Source organism: Lontra canadensis, unplaced genomic scaffold (genome assembly GCF_010015895.1).
Source record: "Lontra canadensis isolate GAN:19392208 unplaced genomic scaffold, GSC_riverotter_1.0 scaffold7, whole genome shotgun sequence".
Classification (NCBI taxonomy): Eukaryota; Metazoa; Chordata; class Mammalia; order Carnivora; family Mustelidae; genus Lontra; species Lontra canadensis.
Window position 1 is genome coordinate 26801712 of NW_022631001.1, and position 17075 is coordinate 26818786.

The 17075-nt window shown below is 36.7% G+C and overlaps 1 protein-coding gene across 1 annotated transcript in view; it reads left to right on the forward strand.

Annotated features, from left to right (window-relative positions):
* Positions 1-17075, forward strand: part of RRM1 (ribonucleotide reductase catalytic subunit M1) — a 37605-nt gene that overhangs the window by 5051 nt on the left and 15479 nt on the right. The window contains exons 2-9 of the mRNA XM_032853263.1: positions 2001-2089; positions 4508-4685; positions 5936-6036; positions 8231-8290; positions 9389-9428; positions 9679-9841; positions 14053-14194; positions 15516-15599. Coding sequence (XP_032709154.1) covers positions 2001-2089; positions 4508-4685; positions 5936-6036; positions 8231-8290; positions 9389-9428; positions 9679-9841; positions 14053-14194; positions 15516-15599 — 857 coding nt within the window. The remainder of the gene's footprint in view (positions 1-2000; positions 2090-4507; positions 4686-5935; positions 6037-8230; positions 8291-9388; positions 9429-9678; positions 9842-14052; positions 14195-15515; positions 15600-17075) is intronic.

Here is a 17075-nt window from a genome sequence, read left to right on the forward strand (position 1 = left end):
GGCTGTCTTTCAGTGCACAAGAGCCCGAGGTGTTTTATTTCATGATAGTTTTGTTGATCGCAGGTTAGTAGTGCTTCCTGTTGATTTATTCTTCAGCCAGCCACTGAGCTAAGTTTCAACATACAGACATGAATGAGAAGGCCAAGTGTAAACATATATTTAACATGTTGTCCTTTAGTTACTAGTTAAAAAGGATGGGAGGGGCAAAGAGATAAATTAATAACATTTATTTAGTGTCTCTTGTGTATCACAGATAACTGTGATCAGTGTTTTCCCAATAAGAGCAGCTTTTTTTTTTTTTTAAGTTTTTAATTATTTATTTAACAGAGATCACAAGTAGGCAGAGAGAGGGGGGAAGCAGGCTCCCTGCCGAGCAGAGAGCCCCATGCGGGGCTCAATCCCAGGACCCTGAGATCATGACCTGAGCCGAAGGCAGAGGCTTTAACCCACTGAACCACCCAGGTGCCCCAGGATCCTGATACCTTGGCCCCATCTTGTCCCACCTCAGTCTTTGTGCTCACTGGGGAGTCTGCTTGGGATTTTCTCTCTCTGCCCCTCCCCCCAACTCATGCTCTCTCTATCTATCTAAAATAAATAAATAAGATCTTAAAAAATCGAAGAACTTCTTTACATGGTGTGAAGTACATTCAAAATTGTTAGTTATCTTAGAAGGGTATGTAAGCCAAATTTATCGTGAAGGTGTTAGAATGGAAACAGGCTTTATTTTTTATTTATTTACTTTTTAGAAGATTTTATTTATATTTGAGAGAGTGAGCGAGAGAACGAGAAGAGAGAGAGCACAAGTGGGGGGAGGGGCAGAGGGAGAAGCAGACTCCCCACTAAGCAGGGACCCCGATGCGGGATTCGATCCCAGGACCCTGGGATCATGACCTAAGCGGAAGGCAGGCGCTTAACCGACTTAGCCACCCAGGCATCCCTGGAGACAGGTTTTAAATCATTTAACATTTTGTAAATATTTGCGTTCCTGCTGTGGGCTAGTCCTTGGTCCTTGGTCTGGGTGCTGGGGAATATATTGGTAAATAAAATAACAAAAACTCTTTTTCCTTCTGGAAGCTATATTCTCATGGATGAGTGGGGAGATTCACACAGTAAACAAATATATAAGTAAAATATATAGTGTGTCAGATGATACTAGGTGCTATAGAGAAAAATAAAGCATAGAAGGAGAATGGGGATAAGAAGAGCACAGCTGTGTTTGGGGAATTGCAGTTTAAAATAGGGTGATCAGGGGAGCCTCACTGAGAAGATGACATTGACCAAAGACCTAAAAAAGTATAGATAGTCAGGAGGCCAGGGTTGCCAGGGTAGAGGAAGCGAGGAACAGTGGGAAAGCAAAAGTCGAAGTTGGGGAAGGGGCACACAGGACAGGTTGTGTAGGATTCTATGGACTGTTAGAATGATTTTGACTTTAATTCTGAAGGAGATGATAAACCACTGTTAAGGACTTTTGAAGGGGATAATGACATGATTTTGACTTAAGTTTTAAAGAATAATTCTGGCTGCTGGGTGGGACAAAGGGAGAAACATCATTTAGGAAGTTATTGTGAGAATACAGCTGATTTATATATAATGTAAGGGAAGAAGGGGAGACTTTATGTATAGAATCACTACTTTTTGAAGATAAAAAAATAATTTCTTGGGGCACCTGGATGGCTCAGTGGGTTAAGCTTCTGCCTTCGGCTTGGGTTGTGATCTCGGGGTCCTGGGATCGAGCCCCACGTCGGGCTCTGCTCAGCAGGGAGCCTGCTTCTTCCTCTCACTCTGCCTGCCTCTCTGCCTACTTGTGATCTGTCTGTCAAATAAATAAATAATATCTTAAAAAAATAATTTCTTGATGACTGTTGGGATTTGAATCTTTTATCTGTGAAATAGCATCTCATGTTTGTCAGTTTTTAAAGTTCATGTGTTGATTACCTCTGATTCTTTGATGTTGCTGTCTTAATGAGTGCTAATATGAATTGCATGGTTTGATTCTTCAGATGGCCGCCAAGAGCGGGTTATGTTCGACAAAATTACATCTCGAATCCAGAAGCTATGTTATGGACTTAATATGGATTTTGTTGATCCTGTAAGTAAATATGGTTTATATTTAAACCTTGCTTCCTATGATTCTTTCTACTAGTTCCTTATCTCTTATCATTTACTTGATAAATATTTTGGTTTGGTATTTTGGTTACGGCCTTGGATAAAAATATGAATTCATTGCTGAAAACTTATCTTCTAAAATAAAACAAAATAAAACTTAGTTTCTAACTTTTGGTCCTGTGAGTTCTTTTCAGAGAATTATCAGAGTGAACAAAGAGGAAAACTTAACATTAACATTTCATATTAGAGACTTCCTTGGGTGATTTGTTTTATTCATAAGTGGAAAAGCCTATAGAAAAGCTTGTTTTGGAGTTGTGGTCGTTTGTATAGGAACTAGTTTGAAATTTGCTTTTTTTTTTTTTAAATAATGTATCTAATCTTTTTTTTTTTTTTTTAAAGATTTTTACTTTTTTATTTGACAGAGAGAGACAGCGAGAGAGGGAACAGAAGCAGGGGGAGTGGGAAAGGGAGAAGCACGCTTCCTGCTGAGCAGGGAGCCCAGTGCCGGTCTTGATCCCAGGACCCTGGGATCATGACTTGAGCTGAAGACAGCCGCCCAACGACTGAGCCACCCAGGCACCCTGAAATTTGCTTTTTTGTTATTTATGTAGAAATATATTTAAGTAATAGAAAGTAGATTTCATGGACAACATTTAAATTAAAGAGAATGCTTCATAAGCAAGTTATTCTATTTTTCTCATTATTTTTTATAACTCCCTTACTCTAGATCCTCATCATCTCTAATCTGGACTGCTGTGGCCTCTAAAGTGCCTTCCTCTAATCTTGCCCTGTTCAGTGCATCTTACACATTGTTTCCAAAATGATCTTTGAAATGGAGTCTCTAAGAACCCTTTTTCCAAAGCCATCTGTATTGCCCCAGCCTTATTTAGGTATTTTATCTGTATTGCTGTGGCATTAATGCTGGCCTCCTAGCATTAATCACATGATACGGAAATTAATTATATGTCTCTGTCCTCACCTAAAATCAAGGGTGGGCTCTGTCTTATTCTTATGATCTGCAATGCTTGCCAAATATGTAATTAGACACTTGATAAATATTGAGTTGACCAAAATGTTCAAAAGAAAATAATTTTAAATGACTTTAAAATATGCTTGTCATAAATTCTCTTTTATATTTGGGACTATAATATTATAAATAAATTATAAATAAATATTTAGAAATATAAATAAAATATATTTTATATTTAGGAATTCTAAACAATAATTAGAATAGTAGAATGTTAGAGTTGTAATGTGTCTGAGAGATCATCCTCATTCATCCTCCTGTTTTAGAAATAAGAAAGGTTCAAAGAGAGGGGGAGTGACATACAAGTGACTTGTTATTTTATCCTGAGTTCTGAATACTTGCCATGTAGCACCAGAAACTATTCAGAAGACTTCACTACTCTTGTACTGGATGTAACTTACCTCTTGGATCTGAGAAGAAAGTGATCAGGAGCTTGGTATTATGTATAATAAAGTAGAATGGATTATAAACTAGTAATACACACACACACATACACACACACACACAGACTTTTTTGAAGGGGACATACATTGGTCACCTGGGAAGTGCATCAATTTTCTGTTGAATTAAGGTGTCTTAAAGATTGAGTAAACGACCAAGAATTTGTTTTTCTTAAAAATGTATGGTAATAACTTGTGCTTTGTGTGTTTTAAAAAGGAGAACCTCTTACAATATGGTCTTGAAAACAGTGAATGAAGTGAGGTTGAATAGGATGTAGAGCAGGGGTCATAGTAACTGTGGGCAAGTCCCAGTATCCTGAGCCTCAGTTTCTCACATAAAGAGGTGATAGTAATAATTAATAATACCCATCTTACTTGGTGCCATGGAATGTCAGAGAAGATGATGAAAATCGAGCTACTTTGTAATTTGTGAGGTGCTAAGAAAAGAGTAGTCACTAACTGATTTACACCTTCATTTCCTTTAATTGGAATGATTAAAGTTTGATTCATTTGCTTTCTCATACTTGTCCTTAAGTAGGATTGGGGGAAAATGGGTAAGTATATAGCTTGAACCCCGACCACAGATGGACAATTTGAATGAAGGATGAGGAGATACTTATAAAATCACTGGTTTGTTTTCAGCTGTTTTCTGGTGAGACCATTACTCTTTCTAAAAGCTGTCCTTGGGTTTTCTGTTTGTTTGGTGCTGCCTCTTCATTGCAAATGTAGTGTCCTTTTCTTATGGCTTTGTTGATCTGTGAATTCTCATTACTAAGTTTCCCATAGTCCAACATTCTGAAAGATAATTTTTCAGAAAAGGAAAAAAAATTTTTTTTTTTCATAATAAATTTGATTGTTTTCTTCATTGCTCTTTTAAGGAGGCTAATTGGGGTTCTTGGGGAAGCTCAAGTAGTTCTTGGTTTTGTTTTAATAGGCTCAGATCACCATGAAAGTAATCCAAGGCTTATACAGTGGGGTCACCACTGTGGAACTAGATACTTTGGCTGCTGAGACGGCTGCGACCTTGACTACTAAGCACCCTGACTATGCCATCCTGGCAGCAAGGATTGCTGTCTCCAACTTGCACAAAGAAACAAAGAAAGTATTCAGTGGTGAGTCTGAAGGAAAAAGTTAGAATTCTCAGAAAATGTATAAGGCTCCTCAAATGAAACCTTAAATGTCAAAAGAAAAGTTACATCTTATTTTAAAAATGTGCAAGTTAGTGGCAGAGAGGGGACTGGAACTTCCCGGTTCTCCATGCTGCTGTCCTGCTGTATGAGAGTCATTGGATCCTTTTCTTCACCCTTCTCTCTCTCTTTAAAAAGATTTTACTTATTTATTTGACAGAGAGAGTGAGAACAAATCGGGGAGCGGCAGGCAGAGGGAGAGGGAGAAGCAGGTTCCTCACTGAGCAGGGAGTCCGATGTAGAGCTAGATCCCAGGACCCTGGGATCACGACCTGAGCCGAAGGCAGAGGCTTAACGGACTGAACCACCCAGGTGCCCCTCCCCCCTTCTTTTTAAAGCCTGTCTTTAGGTGGATGGTGGTGGTGTGATTGAAAAAGTTAGTAATATTTATTGGCAAGTTCTTGGTTGAACAAAATATCCTTTGTCACCATTGGCAAGCACTTTATTGCATCATTCCCATTTTACAGTTCTGGGAATGTGGGCAAAGGAAGGTTAAATAATTTGTTCTGTATGTAACATGTGATATATGAAAAGTCAATTGGTAGACCCGAGATTAGAAATCTTTTGGCTGTCAATTCCAGATCTTTATGTGGAGCTCAAATGTTATATCAGTATCTTCATTAGATTTATTGTAGATACATTAGTTATCCCAGAATTGATCTATGGATTCAAGACAATCCCAGTCAAAATGCCAGCATTATGTGTGCCTATGTAAGTTTTATATGTAAATGCAGAGGGCCACACTCTGCTATGATGTCTTGAAGAAGAGCAAAAAGACAGGGCTTACTAACTGTTAATAGAAATGAAATGCTTGGGCTGATAGATTATGAATTTAAAGTTGAGTTTCTATTCTGTTGGGATAAAAAAAATTGAGAGGAGATAATAATTTCTGTTTTTCTTTATTTTCAACCAATAATTCTCAATGGTTTGGTCATCAGAATCACCAGGGAATCTTTTTCAAATTACAGAAACCTATGTTTCCGCTAACTCTGGAAGATTGTTTCCCTAATTGAGGCATTATTATGTGTTTATTCAACATGTATATGGTTATTGAGCACTTTCTGTGCTAGGCACTGATGGAGGTTGGCATGAAAAAAAGGGTTTTAGACTATTACTGGAGGATTGAATTTGTTGTTAAGTGATTTTGACATTTATTTATTTAAAAAATTTTTTAGATGTGATGGAAGATCTCTACAATTATATAAATCCACATAATGGCAGACACTCTCCCATGGTGGCCAAGTCAACACTGGATATTGTTTTGGCCAATAAAGATGTATGTATAATGCTCTTCTGGTGAAAAATTTTTTTATAGATTCTTTTTTTTTTTAAACACATTTAAAAGAGCTTAAACACTACAGATGGTATAGGTAAAAAGTTTTTTTCTCTCCTCTGAATTCTACTTTTCCTTTCTAGAGCAAGAATGTTTCATCATTTTTAAATGTATTTTTCTAGAGCTATTCTATAATATGTGTGTTTGTATATGTGTACATACATATTTTTCCTTTTAGTGATAGTGTACTATGCATATTGTTCTTGCTAATACTTTTTTTCACCTATAGGTTTATCTTAGAGGTGATTCTATATCAACATTTATGAATTTACCCTATTCTTTCTTATTTATTTATTTATTTATTTATTTATTTGACAGATAGATCACATGTAGGCAGAGAGGCAGGCAGAGAGAGCAGGGAAGCAGGTTCCTCACTGAGCCGACAGCCTGATGTCTGGCTCAATCCTAGGACCCTGAGATCATGACCTGAGCTGAAGGCAGCGGCTTTAATCCACTGAGCCACCCAGGCGCCCTTACCCTATTCTTTCTAACAGCTGCAAGGCCTTCCATTTTATAGACATTTTGTTGTTGTACGTATATGTAAGAATTGTTAGTGATGAATATTTGTTTTCCATTTTTTGTTGCAGTGAATATCCACGTATGGTAGGAGTTTTGCTCATAGATGAATATATCAATAAGATAAATCCCTTAGGTGGAGTTCGCCAAAGAATATATACATTCAAAAATTTTGTTAAAAAAAAAATTTAGTAGACATTGCCAAACTGATTCCCAGCATAAAATCTTGAGAGATCTTGCTCAGCAACTTAAAAATTATACACTTGTATTTTAACCCCTTTCTTTCTTTTTTTTTTTTTTTTTAAGATTTTTATTTATTTGACACAGAAATCACAAGTAGGCAGAGAGGCAGGCAGAGCGAGAGGAGGAAGCATGCTCCCAGCTGAGCAGAGAGCCCGATTCGGGTCTTGATCCCAGGACCCTGAGATCATGACCTGAGCCGAAGGCAGAGGCTTAACCCGCTGAGCCACCCAGGTGCCCCTTAACCCCTTTCTTAACTAGATCCCACAGGAGAGAAAGGGAAAGATGTATAGATCTTGCCAACCTTTTGTACATGGGTTTATTTACCACTGATACTTGTACAGATTAGAAACCAGTTTTAACCTTGGGTAATAGAATGATTAGTCAACTGTCTCTCAAAATATGTATCTGATGTTAAAGAGACTGAGAGAAAATTGAGTTATGTGTTGTTCATCTATATAATCTGGAAGACAGGTTAAAAACAAAAATAAAGAACAGCAGCAAAAACCTGTATTTGTAAATTAAATACTGATAAATATTTCAGTTCCCCATTATTCGTGCTAGGCACCTACCTCCTTTTGGCAACAAAGATACTCTTAAAAATTTAAGAGAAAAGGAAAGGTTTCATAGAGATTTTTCTAGGCCTTGGCCATGGATCATTATGTAGAAACACTGTTAGTATTTTGAAAACTAATACTAACTCCATTTTTTTCTATCCAGAATGATTATTTATACCTGATTCCTTTTGTTTTCCTTTAAACAGCTTTATAGCCAAGAAAAATTCTGTAACAATGACCAATTCTGCTGTCAATTTCATTGTTACACACTAGTTTGTTTAAAACTGGTAAAATTTTTTTTGAAGGGCCTTTGAATTAATGTAATCTTACCTTCTGTCATTGTAATCATATATATTGTTATGTGCAGTTTTAAATGGGCTAATTTTAAGATAAAAAATATGTATTAGTAAATATTTGGTACCAATACCTTTAGGTTAACAGGTAGTCTAAAAACGTGTTTAAGGATGATAATACGTTCCCTCTTGTGCTCATGTTCTTTCCCTTTTTAATTAGAGGTGAACTGTAAATATAATGGGGAAAGTTTGGAAAATCGTAAATATTTTTACCTATATACAGTTTACGTCTTCTCTTCTAGTCTTTTAATACACGTTTTTAAATGTAAGTAAGGTATTCATTTGATAAACTGTTTTATTTTCCTTAATGTTTGTTAGTTATAAATTTCTAGTCCACAATACTTAGTGTTATCTCTTGTATTCTGTGTCAATTTTAGTTCTGGAGTCAGGGCTGAAAGATATCAGATTTTGTGAAAATACATCTAATTATCTTAATTATAAGGTTTTTTTTTTCTTCTTTACCTCTTTCAGCGCTTGAACTCTGCCATTATCTATGACCGAGATTTCTCTTACAACTACTTCGGATTTAAGGTAAATAATGGGTTTTAACAAGTGGGAATTCCTCCTTAAATCAGGAAATACAGGTTTTTGTTTATGTTTTAGTAATATAATTATAAAGGCAGTAAGTTTTGGGAGTCAGAATGGACCTGGGGTGGGGATTAGGTTAGGGTGGTGGTGGTTGTTTGAATTAAGGAAAGATAGCTTATCCATTTGCAGTTTTTGAATTTTCCAAATACTACTTGTGGATTACTTGAGTTATGTAGATACTTTGCTAGAATTATTCCATATTATTCTATTTATATAATGACTATTTACTGAATCCCTACTATGTGCAAAGTGCTTTTTTAAGTACTTTTGTGTTGATAAACAGTATTGTGTAGTGATCAAGAACACGAGTGGTAGTGTCAGACCATCCAGATTCAAATCTCGGTTCTATCTCTTATTAGCAAGTTATTTAATCTCTACTTCATTTTCCTCGTCTTAGAATGGGGATAATAATAATAAAATTTCAACAACAAATTCTCTTGAGAATTAAATGAGTGTGTGTGTGTGTGTGTGTGTGTGTGTGGCTTACATCAGTGCCCAGCCTTAGAACAGCACTTCGTAAGTGTTAATCATAAAGATGATGATGATGATGATGATGATGATGAATACCACAACTTCTGCAATTAACATTATACATATTAATATAGAGCTGGCTTTTTCCAGGATTTTTCTTGTAGTCTTTTCCAAAAAAACAGCCAACTGATAATGTTCCAGACTGAGGCCAGTAAGAGTAAATATGCTGTTCTTTTCATTTAAAATCATATAAAAACTGAAAATATTTAAATAGATTGCCTTGGGGCTCCTGGGTGGCTCAATTGGTTAAGAGTCTGCCTTTGGGCTCAGCTCATGATCCCAGGGTCCTCCCATGCGGGCAGGCTTCCTGCTCAGCGGGGATCCTGCTTCTCCCTCTCCCTCTGTCCCTTACCTCCCTGCTCAGTCTGGTTCTATCTTGTGTGCGCATTCTGTCTCTGTTTCTCAAATAAATAAAATTAAAAAAATAGATTGCATTATTGTGAAAGATATATCTCTTGTGTCTTTAAAAACTGTGCTCTGGAAGTATTTTGGTTGCTTTGGTTTTTCTAGACGCTGGAGCGATCCTATTTGTTGAAGATCAATGGGAAAGGTGAGAAATGAACGTGTTTGTTATGTTTTCTATTGATTACATTGAATATAGAGCTCTGAGCTATAAGCCTTAATATTTCTATTTAAACACTAACATTTTTAACTTTAGGTTTGGCTTTTGAATAATTGCTGGCGCTTATTGGTAGAAAGTTTTTTAAATTGTCTTCTGGTGTTCTTTTTTTGACTCAGGTGCATGTCTCGGCCTAGTTTTTCTGACATGTCCCATCATTTGAAACTCCTTTTGTTTTTAGTGGCAGAAAGACCACAACATATGTTGATGAGGGTGTCTGTGGGGATTCATGAAGAAGATATTGATGCTGCTATCGAAACATATAACCTTCTTTCTGAGAGGTGGTTTACCCATGCCTCTCCCACTCTCTTCAATGCTGGTACCAACCGCCCACAGCTTTCTAGGTATGTGTCATCTATGGTCATTTTTAATGTTCCAAGATGGTTTTGATTGGGGAAATAAAGCTCCACCTGAAGAAACAAGACAGTTAATCACACAAAAATTAATTTAATGAACATTGAATCACTTCTGCTCTAATCAGCTGAGTTTTACATACTGAAAGATCTCCTGCAGTGTGGTAAATGAATTGGAGAGACAAACACTGATAATGAAATTTTTTAAAGTTGACTGTGATGATGTTTGCACAACTATCCGAATATACTAAAAGCCATCCCTTATACACTTGAAGTGTAGAATTGTGTGGCATATGAATTCTATCTCAATAACATTGTTTTGAAAACAAATACCAAAACTAATTATAGGACTCTTAATAGTCTGTACAAGAGATTGTGGTAGTTTGGATTAGGGAAGTGAAGTAGAGATTGAGAGAGTAGACAGATTCAGGGATATTTAGGAGGTGAAATTGACAATTTGGTGACGTTTTGGATGTGGGGCAAAGTTTGTTCCTGAGCTATGGGTAGAATAACAGAATTAATGGTGATGCCGTTTTCTGAAAAAGGGAACACTGAAACAGAATCCAGTAATATGATTTAAAAAAAATACCCCTTAGCAACATTAGTGTATTGAGGAATTAAAGGATATGCTAACATCAAAAACTGCATTAATGTAATCCATTGCACTAACATTTTATACCATCAAATACTCTCTCATAATTTTAAAAAATGAACAAGATATATACAGAAAATAACTTTCTTTATTAGGTAAGAGATATCCACTAAAAACTTAGGTCTATTACCTCTGTTTTCAGCATTGTAGTGGAGGCTTAAGGTGGCATTGTAAGATAAGAAAAAAGTGGATTGTAAATGAGGGAACAAAACTGTAGTGATTAACAGATGGTATGGTTTTTATATAGGAAATTCAAGAGCATCTACACATAAATTATCAGAATTAAAAAGATTTCAGCAAAGTATCTGGATATAAGTTCAATATGAATTAAGGGAGATCTCTACTTTAGCTGTTAGAAGATTAAATTTTAAGATATATCATTTACGATACTGGAAGGTACCCAGGAATAAATGCAATAAAAGATGTGGAAGGCTTTTAAAGAGAAAATTCTAAAACATAATTGAAGGACATTAAGAAACAAATGGAGAGTGATTTTATATCATAAATGGATTTGATAATATAAAGATGTCAGTTTTTCTTAAGTTATGGATCCAGTCAAAATGTCGATGTGCTCATTCCAAAATTTATGCTGGAGAGCAAAGGCTAAGAATAATTTCCTAGGCTTTTCAGAGATACCAGTTCTAATCCCTGGAACCTGTAAATGTTAATTTATAAGGAAAAATGGTCTTTGAAAGTATGATTAAAAAGGATCTTGACATAGGGAGGTTTTCCTGAATTACCCAGGTGGGCCTCAAATCCAGTCAGAAGTATCCTTATAAGAGAGAGGCTGAGGTAGTAAGATACATGCAGGAGAGAAGAGGCAAGATAGAGATGGAGGCAGAAATGGGAGTGATGTGGCTATAAGCAGAAGAACCACTAGAAGCTGGAAGAGGCAGGGAATCTCTTTTTCCCTAGAGCCTCTGGAGGGAGTGTTCTTGACTCTGGCCTAGTGAAACTTAAGTTGAACTTCTGGCCTCTGGAACTATGAGATAATAAGTTTCTGTTCTAAGCCATCAAGTTGGTGGTAATGTGTTAGGGCAGCCTTAGGAAACTGATGTAAATTGTAATAGCAAGTTTTAAAGAATAAGCCCTACCAGGTTTCAGGACTACCATAATGCCATGGTAGATATATTAGACAGTGTGATATTGGGACGCCTGGGTGGCTCAGTTGGTTAAATGGCTGCCTCCAGCTCAGGTCATGATCCCAGTGTCCTGGGATTGAGTCCCACATCTGGCTCCTTGCTCGGCAGGGAGCCTGCTTCTCCCTCTGCCTCTGCCTGCCACTCTGTCTGCCTGTGCTCGCTCACTCTCTCTCCCTCTCTCTCTGACAAATAAATAAATAAAATCTTAAAAAAAAAAAAAAGACAGTGTGGTATTTACTCTGATAAATACAAATAAACCAGTGGAGTATAACAGAGAGCCTGGAAAGAGATTTAGGCTTATATGGGAAGGTGTCATTGCAATTCATTGGGGGAAATGGTGCTAGGGAAATTGGTTATCTTACGGAAGGAAAGGTAATTAGATTTCCCTTTTTCATTCCATATACAGAAACATGTTCAAGAAAGAAAATCTAAATATGAAAGTAGGATCTTTTAGAAGAGCATTAGAGAAAATAGATAAATGTGTATTTTTCTCCTTACTTTTTACTATGAATTTTAAATATTCAGAAAAGCTTAAAGAAAAGATAGTGAACACCCATACACTTACCTCTGTCTAGATTAAAAAATTGCTACCATTTTGCTATATATACACACATATATATTTTGTATCTTTAAAATTAAAAAAAATTCTTTTGTCTGAGTCATTTGAAAGTGAGCTATAGATGTCATGACTCTTAATACTTCAACCTACATCTTAATCGGAGAATATGTATGATCTCAGTGTTAAAGGATTTCTTAAAATAGTTAGACAAAACAACATTAAGGAAAAATTAACTACATTAAAATTAAAAACTGTGAACCAAAAACAAAGTGGAAAAACAAGTTTCAGACTAAGAGAAGATATATATATTTTAAATTTATTTATTTGACAGAGAGAGATCACAAGTAGGCAGAGAGGCAGGCAGAGAGAGAGAGGAGAAAGCAGGCTCCCTGCTGAGCAGAGAGCCTGATGCAGGGCTCAATGCCAGGACCCCAAGATCATGACCTGAGCCGAACGCAGTGGCCCAACCCTCTGAGCCACTCAGGTGCCCCCAGACCGAGAAGATATTGGCAGTGTATATTAACTGTCAAGGGGTTGTGTCAAGACAAAACTAAATAGGAACATGGGCAAAGGATATAAAGAAATAATTCACAGAAGAAACTTGACTGGTGAATAAACATGTGAGTTTAGTAATTAGGAAAATGAAAGTTAATACATTGAGATGTTTCATATTTATCAGACTGATAAAAATTAAAAGGCTGATAATAACAAATCTGGCCAAGAATGTAGAACACAGGGTCTCATACATTGCTAGGTGAGTATACTTACCCATCCACTTTGGAGAATCTTTAGTAAAGTGGAACACACACATGTCTTTTGACCCAGGAATTCCCCTGCTGGGTGTGTATTCTACAGAAATCCTTCAACCTAAGCACCAGGAGAGATGTTTAAGATTTCCCACAGCAACATTGTTTAGAATACCAAACAAATTGGAAATAACCCAAATGTCCATCGACAGGCAAATAGACAAATATATTGACATACTATACAGTGGAACAATTTATAGCAATGAGAGTAAACTAATGAGAGTGACAACAGTAGGAAAGAATCTCTAACACAGTATTAAGTTAAAAGCAAGTTGCAGAAGGACAAATAAATGCGTAACCAGAAATTTAAAAATGATTAAAAAAAGGTAGAAATGCATGGATATAGTATGGGGTTCTAATTCACTACATCTGTAGTGTCTGTTTTCTTGAGGTAGATGATAAGTACAAAGTATGTCATATTATCTTTCTGAAGTTGGCACATTTAACAGAAAAAGTTAATGAATAGAATCCATTTGAGTAGATGTAGATTCAAGATAGTGAAGGGATCATTGGTAGAGTAAATTTCCTGAGGTAGGGAGCAGAATGAGATCCAAATCACAAGTTAAGGGAGCTGTCTTCCAAAAGGCTGTAAAGGAGCTAAATTTTGGAGGGCCTTTCAAAGAATTGTTTGACCATGGGATAGATGTTTCTTATTCCATAAATGTTTAATTTTACTTGGCTTAGTAATAGGTTGGAAAGACCTATTAGTTATGTATGCTTAGGAATTTGCATGAGAAAATGTGACAAAGCACATTTGCAGTCTGATGAACATGTAAATTAATATTTTAGATTTTATTATAAAACTTCCTTCTAGGCCTAGCATCTGGGATAGGCAGCGAGATATTTTTAAAATAATATGATTTATTGATGTGTCTTCTATCATATCTAGTAAAAGGGGTTTTTTTCCCCTAAAATACCTAGGAATTTTTTAAACCTTAGATCTTTTATTTGCCCAACTTACTGTTTTTGGGGTGTATAGTCAATGTTGTTTCTCTGTTTTGTTTCATTTCCTTGCTGAGTTGTGCCTTTTTCTTCCCCCATAGCTGTTTCCTTCTGAGTATGAAGGATGATAGTATTGAAGGCATTTATGACACTCTAAAGCAGTGTGCATTGATTTCCAAGTCTGCTGGGGGAATTGGTGTTGCTGTGAGTTGTATTCGAGCTACTGGCAGCTACATTGCTGGGGTAAGCTTCTGTTTTGTGACTAAAAAATTGTAGGCTAGAGGGATTCAGGTTGAGAGGGCATATGCTCGGGCTTGGGAGACCTGGCTCCCTGATAAGTGCTAGCCGGCTTTTTGACATGGAGTGGGTCATTTCACTACTTCTAGCTTCTGGTTTAGATTAGATGATCTGTAGGATTTTTTTTAGGTCAGATTTTGGAATTCAGATTCATCTTCTCAATAATAATAGCGCAGCTATCATTTATTGAGTGCTTACTATATGCTAGGTCTGTTATAAAAGCTTTACCTGAGTTACACATTTAATCCTTACTACAACAGTAGGAGATAGACACATGGCAGGAGCTTTACTCCTTACAATTACTTTGTGAGTATAGGCAATATTGGCTTCATTTTACAAGTGAGAAAACTGAGGCATAGAAAATTAAGTTACTTCTAGAGATCAGTCACTTAATATGTGATAGAGCCAGGATTCATCCTTTAAACATTGGCACCTTATGATGTAAGTTTAGCCTTTTGCTAGTTCACTATTCATTGAGAGTCAAGATAAGGATGTTGGGTAAGACCTGGATTTAAATTCTATCTCTGCTGCTTACCAGTAATGGAGGCTAGCATAAGTTATTTTACATTTCTGAGTTTGTTTCCTCACCAGTAATGTGAAGGAAATATCTAACCCTACCAATAAAGTTAAGAGTCTAGAAGGAAATTATTATGTAGTGTTTTGGAGCACTTACACATAATAGTAGTGTGAGCTATTCATTTATTTTTCTAATCTGTTTAAAGGCTTGCTTTGGAGTTAGAAGGATTATTTTTAAAATTTGATGTGGTATCTCCTAGTTTCAGAAGTCTATATTTTCTTATCTTTATTCTAGATTCCATTTTATTGTTGAGAATCTCCATTTATCTTTATTGTCCTCATTTATCCATTGTATATAATTCTTACTGTAAGTTTCCTTTAATTCTTTTGGGAAAAAGACACTGTAGTAGTGTTTTTACTCTACCCAAAGTAGATCTGTATAAATGTCCATTAGAAGGTATGAAATTTAAATTTACCTACCCTGATTTCGGATTCTTTTGACTTGTAATGTTACATCTCATTGTAAATAAGAGATGTAACAACAACATTACAGCAATAATTAGAGAAAACCAACATTTTGTTTATTTTACATTGGGTATTCCGTTTGCAAAGCAAAAGGAGAGATGGAGAGCAGATGAGACTATACAGATATGAAGAGAGTAATTTATTCACTGTTGAACCATTTTGTTCTTTTGCTTTCTTAGTCCCATTGTTCTACTCCAGATGCCTTTATTCTTGGTGTCTTTTTCAGACTAATGGCAATTCCAATGGCCTTGTACCAATGCTGAGAGTATATAACAACACAGCTCGATATGTGGATCAAGGTGGAAACAAGGTATGTTCTGTTACTTGAAAGTCCTAGAAATCAGAACTAAAAATCTTTAACCTAAAAACATGTATGCTTCAAATAAGATGATTTACTCTCTATATATTTCTAACTACTTTTAATGTACTGTATATATTTCCAACTACTTTTTTTCACTTTTTTTTTTTTTAAAGATTTTATTTATTTTTTTGTCAGAGAGAGAGAGAGAGAGCGCGAGAGTGAGCACAGGCAGATGGAGTGGCAGGCAGAAGCAGAGCGAGAAGCAGGCTCCCTGCTGAGCAAGGAGCCCGATGTGGGACTCGATCCCAGGACTCTGGGATCATGACCTGAGCCGAAGGCAGCCGCTTAACCAACTGAGCCACCTAGGCGTCCCCACTTTTTTTCACTTTTAAAATCAGTTTAATGAGGTATACTTTACTTACTTTAAGTGTGTACACACTTAAGTGTACAGTTTGGTGGATTTTGACAAATATATATACTTGTGTAGTCACTACACTAATCAAGATCTAGAACATTTCCTATTACCCCAAAATGTTCCTGCAGGCACCTTTGATTAATCACATCACTCCCACCCATACATGCTTTGCCCCTGGCTCCAGGCAACCAATGGTCTAGCCAGCTTTTATTTATTTATTTTTATTTTTATTTTTTATTTTTTAAGTAGACTCCACACCCAGTGCGGGGCTTGAATTCATGACTCTGAGGATCAAGAGTCACATACTGGGCGCCTGGGTGGCTCAGTGGGTTAAGCCGCTGCCTTCAGCTCGGGTCATGATCTCAGGGTCCTGGGATCGAGTCCCGCATCGGGCTCTCTGCTCAGCAGGGAGCCTGCTTCCCTCTCTCTCTCTCTCTCTCTCTCTGCCTGCCTCTCCATCTACTTGTGATCTCTCTCTGTCAAATAAATAAATAAAATCTTTAAAAAAAAAAAAAAAAAAGAGTCACATACTGTACCCACAACGCCCCCTAGTCAGCTTTTTTATATGAAAGTTTATTGGCAAAGAATTTTTAAAGTTGTGACTTAATATTAATACCTAACCTTGAAAAGGGGTTGTAATAGTCTTGTAGCTTTTTCTTTAAAAAACAAAAACAGGGGCGCCTGGGTGGCTCAGTGCGTTAAGCCGCTGCCTTCGGCTTGGGTCATGGTCTCAGGGTCCTGGGATCGAGCCCCGCATCGGGCTCTCTGCTCAGCGGGGAGCCTGCTTCCCCCTCTCTTTCTGCCACCCCGGTGCCCCCAAGAAAGAATTCGGTAGCAGATAACCTTTGGACTTGAGAAGTATCAGCTGTTCTCTGAATCTTTGTCCTATTGGCCTACCCTTGCAGGTTTTGGACTTGCCAGCCATCATGATTACATGAGCTTATTACTTAACATAAATCTCTTTCTCTGTGAACAGACATACCTTGGAGATATTGCAGGTTGGGTTCCAGACCACTGCAGTAAAGCAAATTCACAATAAAGCAAATCAAATGAAATTTTTTGTCTCCTGC